Source organism: Lissotriton vulgaris, chromosome 12 (genome assembly GCF_964263255.1).
Source record: "Lissotriton vulgaris chromosome 12, aLisVul1.2, whole genome shotgun sequence".
NCBI classification, from domain to species: Eukaryota; Metazoa; Chordata; class Amphibia; order Caudata; family Salamandridae; genus Lissotriton; species Lissotriton vulgaris.
In genome coordinates this window covers 612,486,801-612,507,328 of record NC_141700.1, presented here as the reverse complement: position 1 = coordinate 612,507,328, position 20,528 = coordinate 612,486,801, and the positions used below count along the sequence as shown (strand labels likewise).

Genomic DNA, 20,528 nt, shown 5'->3' with positions numbered 1-20,528 from the left:
CCATGTTGCCATACCCATCCACTCCCTTTTGATCTGGTGAAATCCCGCAAGAACTCCTGTGTTTCCTCACCCTCACCAAGTCTGGACATCTCTCTGCATGATGTCAAGGCACCAATGTTTGTTGTTCTTTCATTTGATAACCTGATGTGTTCTGGGAGATGTCTTGATTTGGTGTCATTGAATCAGTAGAAATGAACGACCTGATAGCAATGATTTGTAAGAGAAAACTCCAGGATTCTAAAAGTGGTGTCCTGACTACATGGCGCTAACGGTGGCCCTCCTCCTATCTTCCCCGCAACACATTCTTTAGCCAGAGTGGGTCAGAAATAGTTACCAGATGTCTTTGGACACCACTTATCCAGTCCTGGCTTTCCTTTTACAAATTCAGTAGTATAGTTGGTTCAGTGGCGGAAACCTAATCCACAACTCCTAAAATGCACGGATTTGCTACATTGTAGTCCAAGATTAAAAGCATGATGTCCTCCTGAAAGGAGTGATTCAGCAGCAGGAGTCGGAAGGCCTGCTTACACTTGCCCGCTGACTTCTGTCATAGTGAGATCAGAGGACCCTCGTCCCATTCATATATTGGAACTGGATGATTGACAAGTGTGCCAAATTTAGCAGGGCGCCAAATGTGAGGAAATAATTTAAAAAAAAGATTGTGAGCAAAATTGCATGGTTCACCTATAGTGCCAGTTGCTGACAGATAGTCTAGGGACGCCACTGAGTGGGACTCTGTCGGAAGGTCTTTGTTTCCTTAATCGCCACTCTTCATTACTCACCTTGTCCATCCTTTCCGCAGAGCTCTGAGTTCCCCAGTTGAATGAGTAAGTAATTCTTCCAGTTTTTTTATTTGCATTTTGGGGTTCGTGGTCCTTTTAATCCCGTTATACAGTCAAAACTACAAGTCCCACAAACCTGGTCTGTTTGAGACATGGGCAGAGTGTGCTATTCATGCATGACCCTTAGAAACTTCAGAGCTCTCTTTTCCCCATGATCCTTTGCTCTTGGGGGGGGTTGTTTAAGTGTACCTTTCTTAAGAGAATTAAAGGCTCAATGAATGCTCTGAAGTGCTGCATATGGGGCCTGCACCTCAAGTGACTTATTCATCTCCAGCCCTACCAGCTTTAGAGGCATCAGCATTTTGACTATCCAAGCACCCATTCTGCACTGGACGTGTTAGAAAGATTGTACTTCTGGTAGAGGTCTATATGCCAAACCAGACCACCAGGACCACGCACTCTTTGTAATGGCTGTCGTCCATGAAGGGTCCTCTAAAGTTCAGAGCGGGGGCATGGCTACATAAAGCCATTTTAACCTGAGGTAGTAGGGGAAGATACTGCTCGCATTTGGCGCTACTTCACACTTTTTAAATATTGTTTTCTCCACGGAAATGCAGAATGTAATGGTTTCCTTGAAGAAATACGAGAGTCAATGTCATATATGCTATCGGGGACGACACTGTTTCCACATAAAAGTAACTGAATGTCAGCGTTCTGCTGAATTAAGCTACATTTTTACAGAAATGTATTCGACAAATCTGTGAGAGTCCTTGGTTTTGGTGGAAGGGGGTGAAAGGATCTTGGTAGCTGGATGATGCAAGACGTTGGAAGGGGAAGTACCAGCTCGAGGTACAGAGCGAACCAATGCACATTCTGGTGACCACAACAGATGGTGAGAGTTGGCTATAGGTACAGTGAATTTTCGGTCTGGCTATTAGGAAGCCGCTTTAGCCAAGTATATCAAATTGTGCTGCCCTGTGTTATGAAGCGTAAGATCACAGTAAGGTCACTCCCCAAGTGATTTGGTAGCTGACCATTGCAAAACCCGCCAGCTCTGGCTCAAAATACTGAGGGCGTTAGAAGAGTGGTCAGAAGGTAAGCACATCAGTACACTGTTCTATATAATGAAGGTGACAACATTTCCTGAGCTTCAGCACAAAAGATGCTGGGACTTGTAGGCCCATAGTTGGAGTGAGAAAGCTAAACCACAAATCGTAGCATACCTAGTGATATTGGGTGAAAAGAGAACTATCTGAAGGTCACCAAGTCACAAAGCCAGTTGATGCCAACATACATATGAGGAGGTAGCATTCACAGGCTGGAGGATGGTTATTTGAGGTGGAGTATGTTTGGTTGAATGCCAGAAACCAACCCAGCTGCTTGTTGAGGGAACCAGGAGGCAAGACAGAGTTAAGAACTTCAGTAGAGAAACTTAACCAGTGAGTAAAGGCATGTATCTAAGAATTCTTTAATGGGAATTCTGGCGTTTTTAGATATCCTTGATGCCCAAGCTAGCTGATGTGTAGAGGGGGGGGGGGGGTGAAGGTCTTGTAGGTGGTGTATGGAAAGGGAGAAGTCAATCCACTATATCCTATTTTCTATGCGAAAAATAGACTCAACCTATTTTGGACATAATCCTTTGTTTGCTACTTTTCCCCAGCATCAGCAATGTTGGTGGCATAGGCTGCAATGTAATACATAGCATTTGTGAATGCCTGAATGTCCACTAATTGGAAAATTAAGCCAGTTCTATTGGATTGCCATTGGTTGATAGTTTTAGTGTTAGCCAAGACCTTTAGATTTTTGTAAAATATACAAAATACTTATTGGAGCTTTCAGTCAACCCTCTTCATCTTTTGAACCGCTGTTGGGTAATTCACTCTTTCTTCCACCCACCACGGCATGCAGCAGTGAAGCAGATCACTTCAGCCATTTGATACATTCACTGTGAATGACGGCTTTTCCATATTTCACAAGAGGCACACCTGCACATAAAATAGTTTACTTAAGTGCCAGGAATTACTAAAGCAATGTGTGTTTATTGAGACCCAGAAAATGCTTTGCTTTTAGCCAGTGTTTGTTTTCGGGGGTGAGGGTCTGGCAGCTCCTCAAAACACAGTTGTACAAAAACCACAACAAAACAAACATCGACAAAAGGCTGGTGCTCAATGCCGTACTTTTTGGCTTTGCCAGTGCTTATTTTTATATTGCAACACATGCCTTCAGTGGCTTCTGACTGCTATGATGACAAACCTCTAGTAATATACATATTATTTATAATAATATTAAGATATTGATAACGGTTCTGTCTCTTAATTACCTCGCAGTGAGAGCTTGAAGACTGTATCTTAGTGCAAGGGGGTGTGATAAAAGCCAGCTACCTTCTCCACCTGGAATAAAAGACATTGCCCTGCAAGGGATACGGAATAGGGAATTTGCTGTGATGACAATAAAAATAAACTGATAGGCCACAGCCTCCATCTGTTTCAACCTGTGGGCCTGCATAAACAGGCAAAATCCGGGCCAGGTTCTAAAATAAAAGGAAATGTAATGGTTCTTTAAAAACAAAAAAAGACAAAATGGAGGAACAGCCTCACACTGGTTTCCATCCATTCAGCCTTTGGCTGCAAATCACTACAGGTTTCTTTTTTATTTTACAGAGTATTATATAGCGCGAATGTGACCCGAAGGTACCAGTTATCACAGTGCTTTACATAGCACCAGTTGCGTTACATGAGGGCACATTCATTTTTTGTTGTTTTTTTTGTTTAGGCACGGGGAGATTACGTGATTTTCCCAGAATCACAGGATGTTCAGAGTCGTTGTCGAGACTCAAACCCAGTTCCCCCGCTTCGAGGTCAACCGCTCTTGCTGTTAGGCCAACTCCTTTCCCCTAGGTTAAGAACAGTAGTGAAAAGCTGAGAGGAAATGTAGTCCAATGCTTGGCAGATTTGGTGAAGTAGCAGCGATCTTGCTTAAGTTGCTAAAGTCGCAGGTGATGGCCTATAGGTGACCGATTGAGAGATGAAATAGGATGTGAGAGCAACAGAGGACAATCACATGTTGAGCAACGGTAGAGGGGCCAATAAGCGCATGGCTGGCTGAGAGTACAGAGGAGGTGGTCGCTATGGCAAAGGGACAGATGGTGAGCTTGTGGCTGGTTATGAGAGTAGAGTGAAGAACAGAGCAATGGGCACAGTACCAGTGTGGACAGCGTGGCTAGTTGAGCATACAGGAGGAGGCTCGAATTATGCCAGCAGCCCCAGTGTTGACGGTGTGGCTACTTGAGTGTAGAAGAGTAGGTTAGAGCTATAGTAGAGAACCTGGTATTGAACCTGCAGCATGCGAAGGCAAGAGCAATGGCAGTGGTCCCATTGAGCGTGTGACTAATTGAAAGTGTAGTGCAGGTAAGAACAGTGGCAAACAACCAAATGTCGAGAGTGTGTGGCTGCTTGAGAGTACAATAGAGGTGAAAGCAATGGCAGCAAGCCCATGATTCAGCAGAAATGAGAGTAGTGGCAACAGGTCCATAAGCATGTGACTTTTGAGAGTAGGCTGGAGTTGAGACACTGGCAGCCCAATGTTGAGCGTGTGGCTGGTTGAGAGTACAATGGAGGTGAAAGCAATGGCAGCAAGCCCATTGTTGTGCCTGCGAAGATTCATCAGAAATGAGAGTAATGGCAACAGGCCCATATTGAGCATGTGACCTTTGAGAATAGGCTGGAGTTGAGACACCGGCAGTGGGCCTGACGTTGAGTGTGTGGCTGGTTGAGAGTACAATGAAAGCGGGTGAGAGTCCAGTAGAGCGGGGAGAAGCGGCAGCGGGCCCCAGTGTTGAGCATGCTCACTAAGTCTTCATGGCCTGGGCACAGGCGCTGCCGTGGCAGGTGATAGACTGTAAATGGCTGCTGGCGGCTGCTGACTGCAGCGGACAGAAGCCCTGGGACCCGCTGACTGACGGAAACCCGGGGCCCGGCAGACTTCTTAGCCTGCTCTCTATAACTGAAAATCATTGATTTTACGGGAAACCATGTTTACAGACAGAGTCCTGATCGACCTGACGAGTTTGACTTCTGCTTTCTTAAGTAAGAACTACCTTCCCCTTATTGACTCGCTTGTGAGCACAGGGGGGTGGGGTAATGTCAGGGGAGGGCTTGTCTGGGAGGATGGGGGGGAAAGACCAAGTCAGTGGGCCTGGGATGAATATGTGTAGGACCCCCTTACCACCGCATATGTGCCACCCTGCAACTAAACCTTGCCCGTCCATGCACCCCATAGTTTAACACAACCCCTCCTCCCTCCCCCACACATCTGATGTCTGCTATTGATCTGGTCTCCGTTTACCCTGCAAATGGGTAAAACAAATCTTTACCAACAGCTAATTTCCTCTTTTCGACGGAAACTAATGCTCTCAAATGTACAGATGCGAGAAGGGGAACTGCTCCTTTCAATAAGCTTTAACTACAGTGACGATTGTAGGGGAGTGGTACAGGAAGAAGGCTTCGGGGCACAGGGGCTGTGGCAACACTGGTTCCACTGGACACCAGTGTTCACGGGGCAGTGGAACTCTCCGAACATCAGGGCCCTCGTGACAGCACGGCTGGCAGAAGACTAAACCCCGGACACGGGGCTCCTTATTGGGCGCTTCCTGGAATCGTAGACCGCGTGCCCAGGGTACGCCCCTCTGAGAGACTGTGGCGGAAATGCGCAGCGCTAAATTCACCTGCAGAGGGCGCCTCGGTGCCGAGAGCTAGTGCCTCGCCCACGTGGTTCCTGAAGGGTTACTTCAGATGCAGGCAGGGGCAGGCTGCCAATTAATTGATAAGTGTTTCCCGGTTCTCTGGTCGGGCTTGCCCCGAGGAGGGGGGACGACTTTCTCGTCAATAAACAAGTCCCCAGTGCAGGCTTAACGCCGTTCGCTCCTTTATCCATCGCAGCCTTTCCGTTCCTGGAACTTGCCATGCATACATGGCATTGATTTTACCATGCGGCTGTTAACCCTTAAGCCCTGCCCACCTCGGGCCGGCCGTCTTTTCCAGTCGTGTTTTGTGGACATGGTTTCCCATCACGGTTTGGATCAAAATAGCATATCTCTCTGATTTAATGGGTTGGTTACTTTATCGCTTTTCAAATATCGAGCTACAAAAAGATCTCTTCCACCATTACCACACGGTATCGGGGCGGTACGTGTGCCAGATTAGAGTTTGTTCCTGTGTATTGGGGAATACCATGTGCAACAATTTTTGCGACCATCTTTGCGCACTGTACTCCTCTGCACTGTTTCGCATGCTCTGTTTTCTCTAAGGAGGACCCGGAAGAAATAGCCTATATAACAATCCAGGCCTCAGTGCAAGTTGTGATTTACCCATTAAAGGCGCTATATCTCAGACCCAGGGGCAAACACTGTTGGGTTCTATTTTATCAGTGGAGTGGGAATTGGAATGAGGCGCTTCATGCTGTAGTCCGTGTTTTAAATGGGCCTAGAGTGTCAGCTTCTCAGTACCTTCTCTTCCTTAATTTTAGAGGGAACGCACCTGCACTGCCCAGCAGAAGCCAAATACTTTTAGTAGGATGGTACAGGCACTTCCCAAAGCAATACTTTTAGTAGGATGGTACAGGCACTTCCCAAAGGCAAACAGGTACTCTGGGATAGTGAGTACCTGCACTTGTATATTTCCCTTTCAACTACGGCCTGTAGTTCCAAGTGATTGATAACACTGAAGTTACAGAGATTACTTAGTGCTTGAGAATCACGAGGTTCAACCATTAAGATGAATGCTATCAAATATTATAAACATATAATCTGGTTTATAGTGTTACCAGAACCGCTCAATCTAAGAATTTAACTCATAGACGCGCTTGAGTGTTATACATAGTGTAGAGGGATGTGATGGGGAGATGCATTAAGGGTTGAATAGCACCGTTTCAAGTATGGGTTACATAGTGTCAACGTGATCATTTACTTAGCTCAACTTCTAAGGGATGCTATTCATTTCACTGGGGGTACAGTGTTGAGTGGTCCGGCAACATAACACGTAGTGTAGTTCACTTGGGGCAGGCATTGTCGAAGGAGGTGGGTTTTAGTTTAACTATATTCTGCACAATGTGCCATCATTACGCGTTGGAGCTGTCTCTACTTCTGAGCCAAATAATGCAGATATTCAACTTTCTTATACTAAAGAGATATAAAGGTGGCTTTATGTTTTTACCTGATTCTACATTTTATGGTTAAAATAGCAGAACTCTTTTTGCTATTGTCAGGCACACTGTCCCTTTGTTGTCCCTCTTTATAATTATTTACATTTTCATTACGTCTTGGTTAAGACAGTTTAGCTGTCAAGCAGACTTATGCTTACTGTATGCATATAGTGTTTGACTTGGGTGTGCCCCCTTTCAGCCATTGGCTTTCTTTTACCATCTACTTTCAGCCATAGGCTTAAAACTTTGTCAAATATGTCTATACTGTGCCCAGTGGATTATTCATCTCTTGCTTGGTGCTGCTGGCAGTTTGGGTATATCCTTCAACCTCTATTCCAGTACTTACACATAACTGCATGAGGGACTACTTTACAACAGGTAGCCTTCAATACAGTAAGCCTTTGTGTCTCTGTAATGTGCTTACATTGCTTGCTTTAGAACATTAAACGAAAATCTCTTTGCTTTGCCAATAATTGTTTTTGTATTGAGCAAAATAACTTGCAGATCAGTGTATCAGGTTGGGTGGTGGAGCGATATGTCAGCAGTGCTTTGTCAAGTATAACAGCTGTTTCCCCAGGTCCATAGGAGTGACCTATGGGAAGGAGGCTGCACAAGGCATATGTACATATGTTGAGCTAGGTGTTGAGTAAAAGTGTTCTGCCTTGGGGGGGGGGGGCAGTTGTAACAATATTAATGTGCACTCTAAGAAATCCTGTTCTAATGCACCTCCTCTTCTTGATTTTGTCATTTCAGGTACAAGACCTACTGGGGGCAATGAAAACTCCGGGCTGGCCGCACCATGGAAGGCTGTGACTCCTGTGTCGTCTCTGGCAAGGACAATGGGTGCAGCGTCCCCCCGCACCCACAGTGGACCGAACTTGGCAGCATTCGCCACCCTGACAAATGCAGCAGCATGGAGCAGTCAATTGCTGAAAATCAGGGGTCCATGGAGAGCCTAAGGACGTCCTTCAATGAGCACCTCTCGGACTGTGGCAGCCAAGGCGGCACTCAACACGAGCCTGCCAGCCAGGAGGTCAGCTGCAATGAATGTTCAGCCCGTTTTGCCAGTTTACAAAATTACATGGAGCACCACTGTCCATGCGTCCGCCCAACTCTCTCGATAAGGGAGGAGAGTGGAAGTGATTCCAGTGACGATGGCGAAGAGGAGAGTGATGTGGAGAACCTAGATGGAGAAATAGTCTACCAGCCTGATGGTTCTGCCTACATTGTTGACAATGTCACCCGGTTGATGCAGGGCGAGGGTGGCACTGGCAGCACTAGCGGTGACCTCCCTTCACTCTACATGAACTCATTGGTGAATGCAGGTTGCAAAACCGGGGACTCTTCGTCGGCTCCAGCCTACCCACAGATCATCAACACTTTTCACATAGCCTCATCATTTGGGAAATGGTTTGAAGGCTCAGACCAGTCATTCCCCAATACCTCAGCCCTGCCTGGCATCAGCCCCGTCTTGCATAGCTTCCGAGTGTTTGATGTGCGGCATAAAAGCAACAAGGATTACCTGAACAGCGATGGTTCTGCCAAAAGCTCTTGTGTATCCAAAGATGTTCCCACCAATGTGGACCTGTCCAAGTTTGACAGCTTTGTCCTGTATGGCAAGAAAAAGCCCATCTTGATGTGTTTTTTGTGCAAGCTTTCCTTTGGATATGTCCGGTCATTTGTGACGCATGCCGTGCATGACCACAGGATGACACTAAGTGAGGACGAGCGGAAAATTCTTAGCAATAAGAACATCTCCGCTATCATCCAAGGCATAGGTGAAGACAAAGAACCCCTCATAAGCTTTCTAGAACCAAAAAACAAAACATTTCAGCATCCCTTAGTTTCTACGGCTAACCTCCTTGGCCCAGGACACAGTTTTTATGGGAAATTTAGTGGCATTCGAATGGAAGGGGATGAAGCACTGCAGGCTAGTCTATCACTTCTAAAAGACTCAGAAGGCTCACACAGTGGAGGGGATCCATCCCAGCCGGGTGTTTTACCACCCAGTGCCCTTTTGAACCTTGGTGGCTTGACAAGCTCAGCTCTGAAAACTCCTGTTACCTCAGTATCTTTGGGCCCTTTGGTTTCTAGTCCTACCAAAACCCTTGAAGGAAAGGTCTCTGGGCCAGCAGAGGGGGGGAAGCAGCAGGAGGTAGACCACCAAGGGAACTTCTTGGGAAAGTCAGGGCCAAATGAAGAAGAAGAAGAGGAGGAGGAAGAAATGGAGGAGGAAGAGGACATGATGATGGAGGAGGAGGAAGAAGATGGGTCTTGCAAAGAACTATTTCCGAATGAATTGGAAGATGATCTGCAGGTCAGGCTCCAGCAGGAGTCTGGGGCCTTGTCATTAGGCAACAAGGATGTGGCTCTCTCAAACCAAAGTATTTCTAACTATTCTTTAATGCCTAATGTGCCCCAGCCTTTGTTGAAGGGCACGGCTTCTCCCAGTTCGAATTCTACTTCTTCCTTTGTCTATGAGGGCGCAAACGGGAGAAACCTTTCAAGCTTTAACACAGATGGCTTTGGCGCCGGCCTGGCAGAAGGCAGCCACAGGTTGAACTTGGCTGATGACAGTGCCAACAAAGACAATGCCACAACTCCAGAACCAAATGATAGTGCAGAAGGCGACGATGGGAGCTGCCTCTCCCACCCCCAGCACGCTGGCATAGCCTGCGAGCTGGGGGTGGGAGAGTGCCCCTCTGGGAGTGGCGTGGAGTGCCCTAAATGTGACACAGTCCTGGGCTCCTCACGCTCCCTGGGTGGGCACATGACCATGATGCATTCTCGTAACTCATGTAAAACCCTAAAATGCCCCAAGTGTAACTGGCACTACAAGTACCAGCAGACACTGGAGGCACACATGAAGGAGAAGCACCCTGAGCCTGGCGGCTCTTGCGTCTACTGCAAGTCTGGACAGCCTCACCCACGCCTGGCACGGGGTGAAAGCTATACGTGTGGTTACAAACCTTTCCGATGTGAGGTCTGTAATTACTCCACTACTACCAAAGGCAACCTCAGTATTCATATGCAGTCTGACAAGCATCTCAACAACATGCAGAACCTGCAAAATGGAGGGGGCGAACAAGTCTTCAGCCACAACACAGGTGCTGCAGTGGCAGCTGCTGCTGCTGCTGCCGCCGCAGCGGCGGCGGCAGCAGCAGCAGCAGCTGCAAACATTGGCAACACCTGCGGGGCTCCCTCTCCTACAAAACCAAAAACCAAACCAACGTGGCGATGTGAGGTGTGCGACTATGAGACCAACGTAGCAAGGAACTTGCGCATCCACATGACCAGCGAGAAGCACATGCACAATATGATGCTGCTGCAGCAAAACATGACCCAAATACAACACAACCGACACATGGGCCTCAGTAGTCTACCTTCACCAGCTGAAGCTGAGCTTTACCAGTACTACCTGGCTCAAAATATGAGCCTGCCCAACCTAAAAATGGACAACACCTCCTCTGATTCCCAGTACATCATTGGCGGATACCAGCTAGATGCCAACAATACCATGCCATCCATGACTCCGACTCTAGGTAAGACACTCTTCCTTTGCTTTGTGGCTTGTAATTTATTTTTGTGTGTTTTTGTTGTTCTATGAAGGCAGCACATCCCAACGCTTTTCTTTTCCTCTTCATTATCAAAAAGGGTTCTACTTGTAGTAGGCAGATCGAAATATACCATGGGTGTAATTGGAAATTGGCCGGTAGAGCCTAGATCCCAACATGGGCCGTTGCTGAAGATCCTTGGGGCGGTGGTTAGCGTTACTGGGGAAGTGTGTGTAGGCGCATGGGATTGGTTTGCAACTTCTAACATGACAGTGTATCAGTAGGGTACAGTTCTTATGTCTAAGGGAGAGGTGTGGTGCCGTGGCCAGGGTGACTGACTCCGGAATCTGGGGATAACGGTTCGATCCCCGGGGCCGGCGGCAGTTTAGCCCAGCACCATGTGACTCAGGGCAATAGCTTGCTTAATCTTCCTGACGGCCCCCAGCGCCTAGAGACCCTAACAGGGGATGGTTCGCGCTTTACAAATGTGATTATTATGATTATTATTATTATGGAAAACTTGGAGCCGTGTTCACAGAAACGCAGAAACATGGCTGGAAAGCTCTGTAGTCAATGGGAAAAGTAAAGATCTTTAGTACGATTTCTGCCAATATGTTGAACTGGTGCAGCTTTAATAGGCAAGGAGAACAAGTCTCTCAAATATGTAGTTTTTTTTTTACCTCACTGGCATCTGTAAAGCTAGTTGGCATCTGGACCAGACATTTGGTAATAATATGAAAAAGACAAACCTACTTACTGTGAAACAGAACAGGCCCAGCCATTACCAGTGCAACGAACAACAAAGATAAACTGTGTATATCACTTGAAAACAAAACCTAAGAAAGATCGAAAAGCACCAATTCATCCGATTTTGTTGAATATAACTGGAAAACTGGGGCACGAAGTGGCTAGATGCACCGCTGGATTAAGTCACAATAAGTTAAAGTGCTGCGGCTCACCCGGATTACCAGGGCTGTTGCAAGGGAGCTACAGAAAGGCTCCGGCCAAACACTAAGGCAGAAAGTGTTGCATAAATTCAAAATGTAGCTCAGCGCAACTAGTGAAAATAACCACCAAGATTGGTCGAAACATAACTACAAAAACAGCTCTAAATAGCCAGGTAAGACAGGCTTCAAGGCTGACACTAAACAGAACTTAGTAGGACAAAAAAACTGCTGTAGAAAAACAAGGTAAAATGCAAGCAATCCCACGGGTAAGGACAGGTAGACACAAGATGTAGGGAATCCCAAAGTTTAGCTCAAGACTAGGTTGGGCAAACAGTCCATAGAGTGTGGATGCCTCACATAAGTAAAGGAGGTGCCACCGCTCGCACGTAAACCTCACAGTGACCATATGCAGCTGATGCTTTTAGCCGGGTTCATGAACTCCATACGACATTGGAATTTAGTGTTGTCAAGTTCGTAAGAACAGCAAACTGGTTCTATTTCTCAGAATATTTTGTAGTTCCAAACAAATTAGCTACTCCAAGCCAGGCCCAGATTCCATGTTTTGGATGAAGTCTATCAAATCAAGGGAACTCAACAGACCGCTGAAATGGCTTTACCATCTTAGTAGTGTTGTGCTAGAAGATTCCATCTAGACTTTGAGACATAAATTCCTTAATGTTCTAAGGAGCGTGAACTGGTGTGCTTCACTGACTTCTTAAATGAGAGCTTTGAGTCACACTCCGTCCGGTTGAAGTGCTGGAATCAATTGTTGTTGAAGGCTTTGTTGCTCAGTGTGACAAGGCTATTGATAAATGTTGGGAGCGGGGTAACTGAAACAAATCTAACATGGAAACTGAGTAGGAAATGAAATACGCTTCTGGAGAGTTATAGGATGGGTGGTAGTCCAACAACCAAAGTGCAAAAAAAATCAACCCCACACGTCTTCAGAGTACCCCTGGTCTCAGCTTGCCTGAGGAGGAGAAAAAGCTTTTCACAGATTTCACAACAAACAGGCCTGTTGCATGGTGGCTGTTTGGACAGGGTTTGGGTCATCCCCACCTCTTTAATCCCTTCGATGCTGATGACGGCCCCCAGCCGTCATGCACTACGGTGGGCGTGTGCTGATGACGGCTGGGGGCCGTAATAAACCCGCCCACTTCAAAAAACGCCGCACAGGCGCAGAATCGCTGCCGCCCAAGGGGTTAAGTAAGCAAGTAGACTCTAACTGTGATGGCCAAATGCATTCTGGGTATTGCCGCCCTGGTTTATTTCCATTTACCTAATAGTATAATACTGATTTGTTGGCTAAAAGCTGGGGCCTGGAATTTTGTCCAGGTTGACATGGAGGGAGGCAGCTACCCTGAGTATAGTGGCGAGAGATGAAACCAAGAGAGGAGGGGGGAACAAAAGGCTTCCGCCGAGTAAGGATGCTGTGTGCTAAGATGAGGAGGGAGGGCGAAAGGGAAGCCTTCTCTCAAGAGAGAAAGTGCGAGCAGGCCTTCCTGTGGGCTGGCAATGAACGAGGCGGCCTTGGCGCTGCCTTAGTAGCCATGAAATCCCAGGTAATGGGGAGAAGTCCGGCCTGTCCGCGCGTTGAAATCCCTCTAATGCTATAAATGAAAGAGCTGCCTCTATTAATTCACTGTAAGTGAACGGAGGTCGGCCTTTGGTTTAGTCGGGTCAGTGATACATTGAAGAGCAGGGCAAGCGAGAGAGACACGCGGGAGCTTCCTGAGAGCTGTCGAGCCCTTCTTCTCTTTAATCACTCACCAGGAGCACAGAGACACACGTGTACATACAGGGGCGCACGAGACACATAACTATGCATCACAAAGACCAACAAACGTACACAAATGTCAACAGGGACCAATATGCACATGTACATACTGCCAATAACATGCTTCATAGTTCTACTTACTATCCTTGTCAAGCAGGGAGTGGCTAATGTTGGTTGAGGAGCGCGAGCTCCTACCAGATTTCCAGTATAACCACACAGCATATACTTGAATGCAATTAGTCTCGAAGCAAATAATTTCTAGTGGCTGCCTGAAAAAACACTCATGAATCTGGCAATCACAGGTCTGTGCCGTGACGTCCAGTGTCAGTTGACCTGCTTTAAAAGTGCTAAAGCTTGAGGTTGGACAATATCGAAAAAATATTAATATTATGGCGAATCAATAGTCACAAGAATATTTTTCCAGAAAGTATTTCTCTTCTTACCTACTGCTTACAACATATTCTCACACCTTCTATGCCTCCATCGAAGGAATTCTCCCCCCACCCACAGAAAATAAGCACTGGTGGGCCAGGCCTAAAGCTTTATATAATAGAACACCGAATTATGTTTTTATGTAGTCTCCGACATGCTAAGCAAAAGCTCATAGAGAGATATGACTATTCAAACAAGGACATCTCTCAAAGGCGAGCAAGGATTACAGACACTTGTCACCCTTCTTTCTAGCTGGTGTTGGTAAAGAAGTTGACTTGCTTTGATAGTAAAGAAGTATTAGGGGGACTAATATCAAACTATTTTAAAGTTACAGTGAGGCTAGAAAAAAAGGACACAGCATGTGCTCACTTGAGACTCCAGGGACACCTGGAAAATGTGCCTGTGTATTCTTGCTGGGGAGCAATGGGCCTTAGACTATCCTTGTGTAACTGTTGGTCTTTGCCAACCATGCAATCTGCCCTTCCAATTTAATTTTTTTACATCAAACTTGGTGCTTCACTTATTCTGACAAACACACGTAGCCATCCCAGCAGAAAACACCTGCATAACTTCAACTGTTCCAAGAAAAATCTCAGAGTACAGTGATACATTAATGGTAGTGTCACTGTCAACACCACAGGCAGGCATTATTCAGATATGTTTAACAAGAGCAAAGAGCCAAATTCACTAATGCCTTTGTACAGCAAGGTTTGCCTTACGAACATTCAAAGCCATGTGCCCAGATCATGATTCATAGAATCAGCCAGGCTAGCTTGAATCCAGTGGTAAAGTGAGCAAGGGACCCACGTCTGGGCAAACCGTGCAAACTTAGGGCGAACAAAGCAAACACAAGGAGATGATGGACAGAGCGCCGAAACTCTTCAGACACTCACACCCAGTCACATATCTGTTCACCCTAAGTTGGCAGGGTATACGCAGACGTGGGTCCCTTGCTCACTATGCCACTGGATTCAAGCTAACCTGGCTGATGAATGGTGTTACCCAGAAAACAGTCCCAGGATGCTTGTTTCCAGTTGGCAGTTCGGACTGGACTGTTCGCATGAGGCACAGGGTCAAGACTGATCTGCATATAGCTGGGTCTGAACTGAGGTGGCGAAGTGAGCTAAAGAACGATGATGGATTCAACCCAGATCTGTGACTGGGGGTGAGTGTCTAAAAAGTTTCCGCGCTCCGTCCTTCATCTCCTTGTGTTTGCTTTGAAGAATGGTCTTCATCAGGTGCCAACCTGAGGGGGCGTTTGGCAACAAAACTGTTGATGCAGGAGAAATAAATAATAATAACCATAGAGAAGACGTACGGATAATGAGGACACATACTCATACTTTCACAATCATGCTAAAATGTGGTTAAGAAAATGATTGCCTTAAAAATATGCCAGGAATTAACTTGTTAGCAATAAAACATTTAACTATTTTAAGGGCCACACAGTGATGACTGGTCATGATGCAATCTCAACAATTTATTTGAAGATGGCAAATGCCATCACAACGTCGCACATTTTTTAATGGGAAGGACAACACAGTATGTGGAAAAGGTCATGAAATAAAACGCAAACGGACATGCTGCTTATGTGGCTCATCTGTACCGGAAATCTTGCTCCATCCTGTTACTGTTGTGTTTGTACAACAAATAGAATTAATTTGTTTTTGAGAAGGCTACAGATGCCCACCTTCTTATCTTCTAAAAGTGCCTGGTGATGGTAACTGAGCGGCACGATAAACATCTACAGTTTTAGATGGGTTGATAGGTAGGGTGTTAAATACGCATTGATTATTGCTGAAGATGTTTTGCTAATGAATAAGTATTGTATAACTTTATTTGGTTAAATGATCACAGAAAATGTGTTTTATGTCACATTGTATGACAATTGCCTTTGTAATAAAATGACTTACTAAGGGTATCTGCCTCACACACAGTTGACAAGTGTAAAGGAGGAGTACTCCTTGAGGAAATTTACAACTTGTGTAGATTTACTTAATTACTCTGGGGTGTTTTGAACATCACATGCCTTTGTATCTTTTGATCATTTAAGCTAGAAATATTTTTTTGCTGAATTCTTTTAATCATGCAGCAGATGGTGGCTTTTATAGCAGATGCAAAAACTCCATACATTTGTGTAATTACCCAATTCCACTGACCCTCGGTATAGTTAACAGAATTTGAGAGTAGTAAATCTGCAGGCTGTCTAATTTCATGTCCATAAGACAGACAGTCATAACAGTGAGGCAGCACCTTCCACTGTAATCTATTAAACAAAAACATTGGCGATTAGAAGTCTCACATACTCCTTTACAAACCTCTGTAAGAGGATTTTACCGTAGAGTCAAGGCACACGGAGACATTACAGATATACAATTTCTTGAAGAAAAAGCACACTGTTTGGTTTCAAAAGTTCAGAGTTAAACTCATGACAATGTACTTATTGGTGCGCGTTCCAAGGTGAGTTCTGAAACACTATGTACATCTGCTGGTTTACTCTCCATTCTTTTGGGATCAATATATTCTGTAGGGCTTGTGACCAGAGAACTGAGTGGCAATTTCTCACGCTTGGGAAAGCAGTGTGCCACAGTGCCATTGGCTGATCATTTTCTAGGCAGATAGTAGGAACAGCTGGGGTTTGTTATCAATCAATGTGTCTTCTGTACAGCATACTGACTTCTACACAGAGGTGTGTGAAGTGGTATGGTAGGTAATGGGTATAATTCCTGATAGGCTAGTGCCTCTGGAAGTGCTGGCCAAGACACAACCTAGAGGGCAGCAATTACTTTACCAGCATTTTAACAGAAGCACCATCCTTTCAGGAATCCTTGTGGTTTCTCTGCAGACCTATGAGATTCTTCATATTGGTGGCTAGTGTTTGTAAACCAGAGTGAATGCACACAACCGTTACCCATCTACTCTCCCATTTCACCACTCCTGGAAGTGCAGTCTTTTTTACTTCCCGTCCACTTGTAGCCTGTAACCCAGGTCGTCCTTCCCTTTTGGTCGGGTCTACAGACAGTCCTTCAGCAAAAACAGCCACTGACATAATGCCTTATTTCTTTGCCTCCCTTGTCTGTGCAGTTGGCGAGATTCCCCTGGACATGCGACTAGGGGGAAGCCCTCTAGTGTCAGAGGAGCTCATGAACCTAGGTGAGAGCTTTACGCAGACCAATGACCCCTCACTGAAACTCTTCCAATGTGCTGTGTGCAACAAGTTCACCACTGACACACTTGACCTGCTGGGCCTGCACATGGGCGTGGAACGGGGCCTGCCCGAGGATGAGTGGAAGGCCGTGGTGGGTGATGCCTACCAGTGCAAACTCTGCCGCTACAACACCCAACTGAAGGCTAACTTTCAGCTCCATTGCAAGACCGACAAGCATGTTCAGAAGTACCAACTAGTCGCCCACATAAAGGAGGGTGGCAAAGCCAACGAGTGGCGGCTCAAGTGTGTGGCTATTGGCAACCCTGTGCACCTCAAGTGCAATGCGTGTGACTACTACACCAACAGTCTGGAGAAGCTGAGGCTGCACACTGCCAACTCCCGACACGAGGCAAGCTTGAAGCTTTATAAGGTAAGGCCCCCTGACATTGCTTGGTTTTGCATTAGTAGATATCACTTCTGCATATAATGTGCTTATATTACGTGTTTTGAACTAGGACAGTGCCATGTGTCTGATTTCCATCCTTCCTTTTAACGGAGGATAGGTGGTATGGCAGATAACTTTAATTGGCTTCGGAACACTTTGTTCCCAAAGTGTAGGGCAGCTTGACGTCTTCTAGAGGAGATTAAGTGTGGCCTGGGTGAAGCTATGAAATTGTTGTTCAGGTACCCGGGGTGTGAATTATATTTCCTGGGGGTCGATCCACAAGGCCATTGTTGTATCTCATCACTGTCTCCTTGAGCCCATTAATGCAACTGTAATTTATTAGAACTTAGAACTTTACACAGATGGTCTAGATTTTTATAGAAATAGCACAATGGATGTCTTGTTTACATTATCCAGGGGCACTACGTAAGAGAAAAAATACATTCTGTGGGTAGAGGTGTAGATTGATAAATGGGAGTAAGTTTTTGGGCACTAAGTCAGATCTGAGGCAAGCAAACATCCTGGGGTACTATTTGGGAACTGACGGAGTGGCATATTGAGGATTGTAACTTTCAGAGTGCTTTTGTGGTGTTTCATATTTCTCCGAATCTTAGGCTACTAAAAGGCAAACAACACCTGCTGAGATACAATGAGCAGGTACTTTAGAAAGCACTGGCTTCCTTTTGTTGCTTAGGCTTAAGAGTCAAGTGTTACAAATTATTAGCCGTAGAGGCACAACATCAGCTGGCACCTGGGCACTTTTGGGGACACGCTATGTAGGATTAAAGACGCCTTGCCTAATTGGAATAATAGAAAGTAGAGCATACATCATTTGAAGTCTGGCATCTGATCAATTGATCAGCCTAGTACGTTAAGCCCCTCTGAAGGCTGTGAGAGTAAGATCGTTAGATGAAACATGTTGCAATCTCCTATTCCGTTTTAATTTTAGGCACAGTGTGTACTTTTGCTGCATGCATCTTACTTTGTATTTTAATCACAGGGGAAGTGTGATTTTGTATATTTAAAGCCATCCTATGTAGCCTACAAATACTTTCTGTATAAAGCAAATCATTCAGATATCTAGACATTGTAATTATATGTATTGGTACTTTATGGACTCAGAAGAAAATATTAATTTTGTGACTTATATTCCCTTCTGGCTGTATCTGAATAATCGTCAAACAGTATTAAGTGGTCAAACAAGATGCAGATTTCATTAACTCAGGGAAGAATACATTTTAATGATAAACTGCATGATGCTAATATTTTTCAAGACAAAAGCAACCTTTGTGACCTAGAGGGTCAGAAGAGTGATTCGGGGTCTTCATTCATATCAAGGTTTTATCATTTAATCCATTGGAAAGTTTTGGTGATCACCTTAGTGGAATATTTGATGGGTGATTAATGAGATCTGAGGGAAAGTGGCATCTCTGGGGAGGTGAGAGCTTCTCTAGGTGTAGGTGAAATTCCCCAACGAGTAACGAGTTTGAACTTAAGGGATGTAGCATTTCTAGGGTGTTTGGTGATACCCAAGAAGATGATGGTTTTGCAGGATGTGCTAGGTAAGATATGAGGCAAGGGAGCAGCTCTGGGGGCTAGGGAGACTTAAATGAAGCATCTCAAATGAGACCGTTATAATATTAATATCTTGTTTTATGTACCACTTCTTACCACAGTTTTTTATCTCATTGTGCTGCAAAAAAAATGTAATGTTGCAATATGTTAATTTACAGTGGATGATAACCTACACAGAGAACCATGTACTAAAATTAGGAAAAGTTAAAGGCATATTTACTTCTACTCCATAGTCACGCTGGGGAAATCAATCGTTTTGGAAGCCACAACATGAGTATAACAATTGCAACCCTTAGTTTTGATGCACCTCATGATACCCCTCGCTGGCATTGCTGTGGAACAACCAGGGAAGTGGTATTGTTGCAACAGTATAATAGAATAATAAAGAGTGGAAATCTAGCCACAAAGCAACCGAGCGATGCACGAGAGATGCTGGAATTAAGTTGTAAAACTATAGGATGGTGCGATTGCCTCTTTTGTTGTCTGATAGCGGTGTGATTGGTCAAATATTTGTGATTGAGATGTTCCGTAAAGGGATGGGTTTCTTTTTCTTGTTAAGCAGAGAAAGGATGGAGCTTGTCGGATCTGTGTCCAGATGGAGTTCCACATATTGAGTGCATGGTGAAAAAGCCATGTGGTCTCATCTTTTTCTCGATTATGCGTCTTGCCTTGAGCCAGGTGACATCGCCGCTGTGGGCGCTACGAAGACCTCAGCAGATCTTGATATCATTTGCTAAGTACTGCTGAGTAATACACCATGGTTTGTAGAGGATGCAGTGGGATGAAGGAGGCAATGAAGTCATCTGAACATAGGAGTGTTCCTTGACGATTCAGGCTACGCCATGAAGGCTGCTCTTCAGGGAGTCAAGCGGGAATCTGTGATACTGGCTAACAATCCAGGCTTTGCAAGAATACCTGTGCTTGGACGGCTGTACTGAAGTCCAATTCTGTTAGAAATGCCTCTGCTCTGATGAACAGAATAGCTGGTGCCAGCCTGTCTGTGTCTTCTTTGTGATGTGTGTTTTGAAGCTGAGATTCTTGTCAAGGTGGAATCCTAGGAATTTGGTGCTTTTGGAAAGTTGAGGAGTGAAGCTTTGGAGGTTTATTTCAGAGCCAGCCCTGAACTTGAACTTACTTGCGGACTTTGACAGTGTGCATGAATAGTTTTTGTGGGGGTGCTCTTCAAATACGCTCGTACCATCCAAACTTCGACGGTAGAGAGAGAGGGCCCTTGAGGTAGTCAATGTCTCTGTCCATTGGCACCTTCAAATAGAGACAATTAAAGGAGTAGCCGTGGTATAATTGTTGTTGCACATCCATAACAATTACTGCCTTATAGTTTAACAAGTAAAGGCTTTGAAAGTTACCTGGAGCCTATCGCGCCTTGCTACTAATGGAGTGAACTATAGTGATTGGGAACACACCATTAAGTATCTGTCTTTTGACAATCTGGGCACAGGGGATCAGTTTACCGACTACGAATACAAGTATCTTATCACAGAGTGGATTCTTACATAACACAACTCCTTTATGCATCTCATCACAGATATACTGCGTTGGACACTTTCTAAGAAACGACAATCCTGAATTTTGCTGGCATACTCCCACACATCCTACATATTTTGAGACTTTTCCTCTTATTGACGAATAGCCTTATCATTTTCTGATGA

The 20,528-nt window shown here is 45.3% G+C and overlaps 1 protein-coding gene across 2 annotated transcripts in view; it reads left to right on the top strand.

Annotated features, from left to right (window-relative positions):
• Positions 1-20,528, top strand: part of ZFHX3 (zinc finger homeobox 3) — a 381,379-nt gene that overhangs the window by 115,057 nt on the left and 245,794 nt on the right. For both annotated transcript variants that reach the window (XM_086945559.1, XM_086945558.1), the window contains exons 2-3: positions 7,734-10,522; positions 16,775-17,268. In XM_086945559.1, coding sequence (XP_086801685.1) covers positions 7,780-10,522; positions 16,775-17,268 — 3,237 coding nt within the window. In that variant the 5' untranslated portion in view covers positions 7,734-7,779. The remainder of the gene's footprint in view (positions 1-7,733; positions 10,523-16,774; positions 17,269-20,528) is intronic.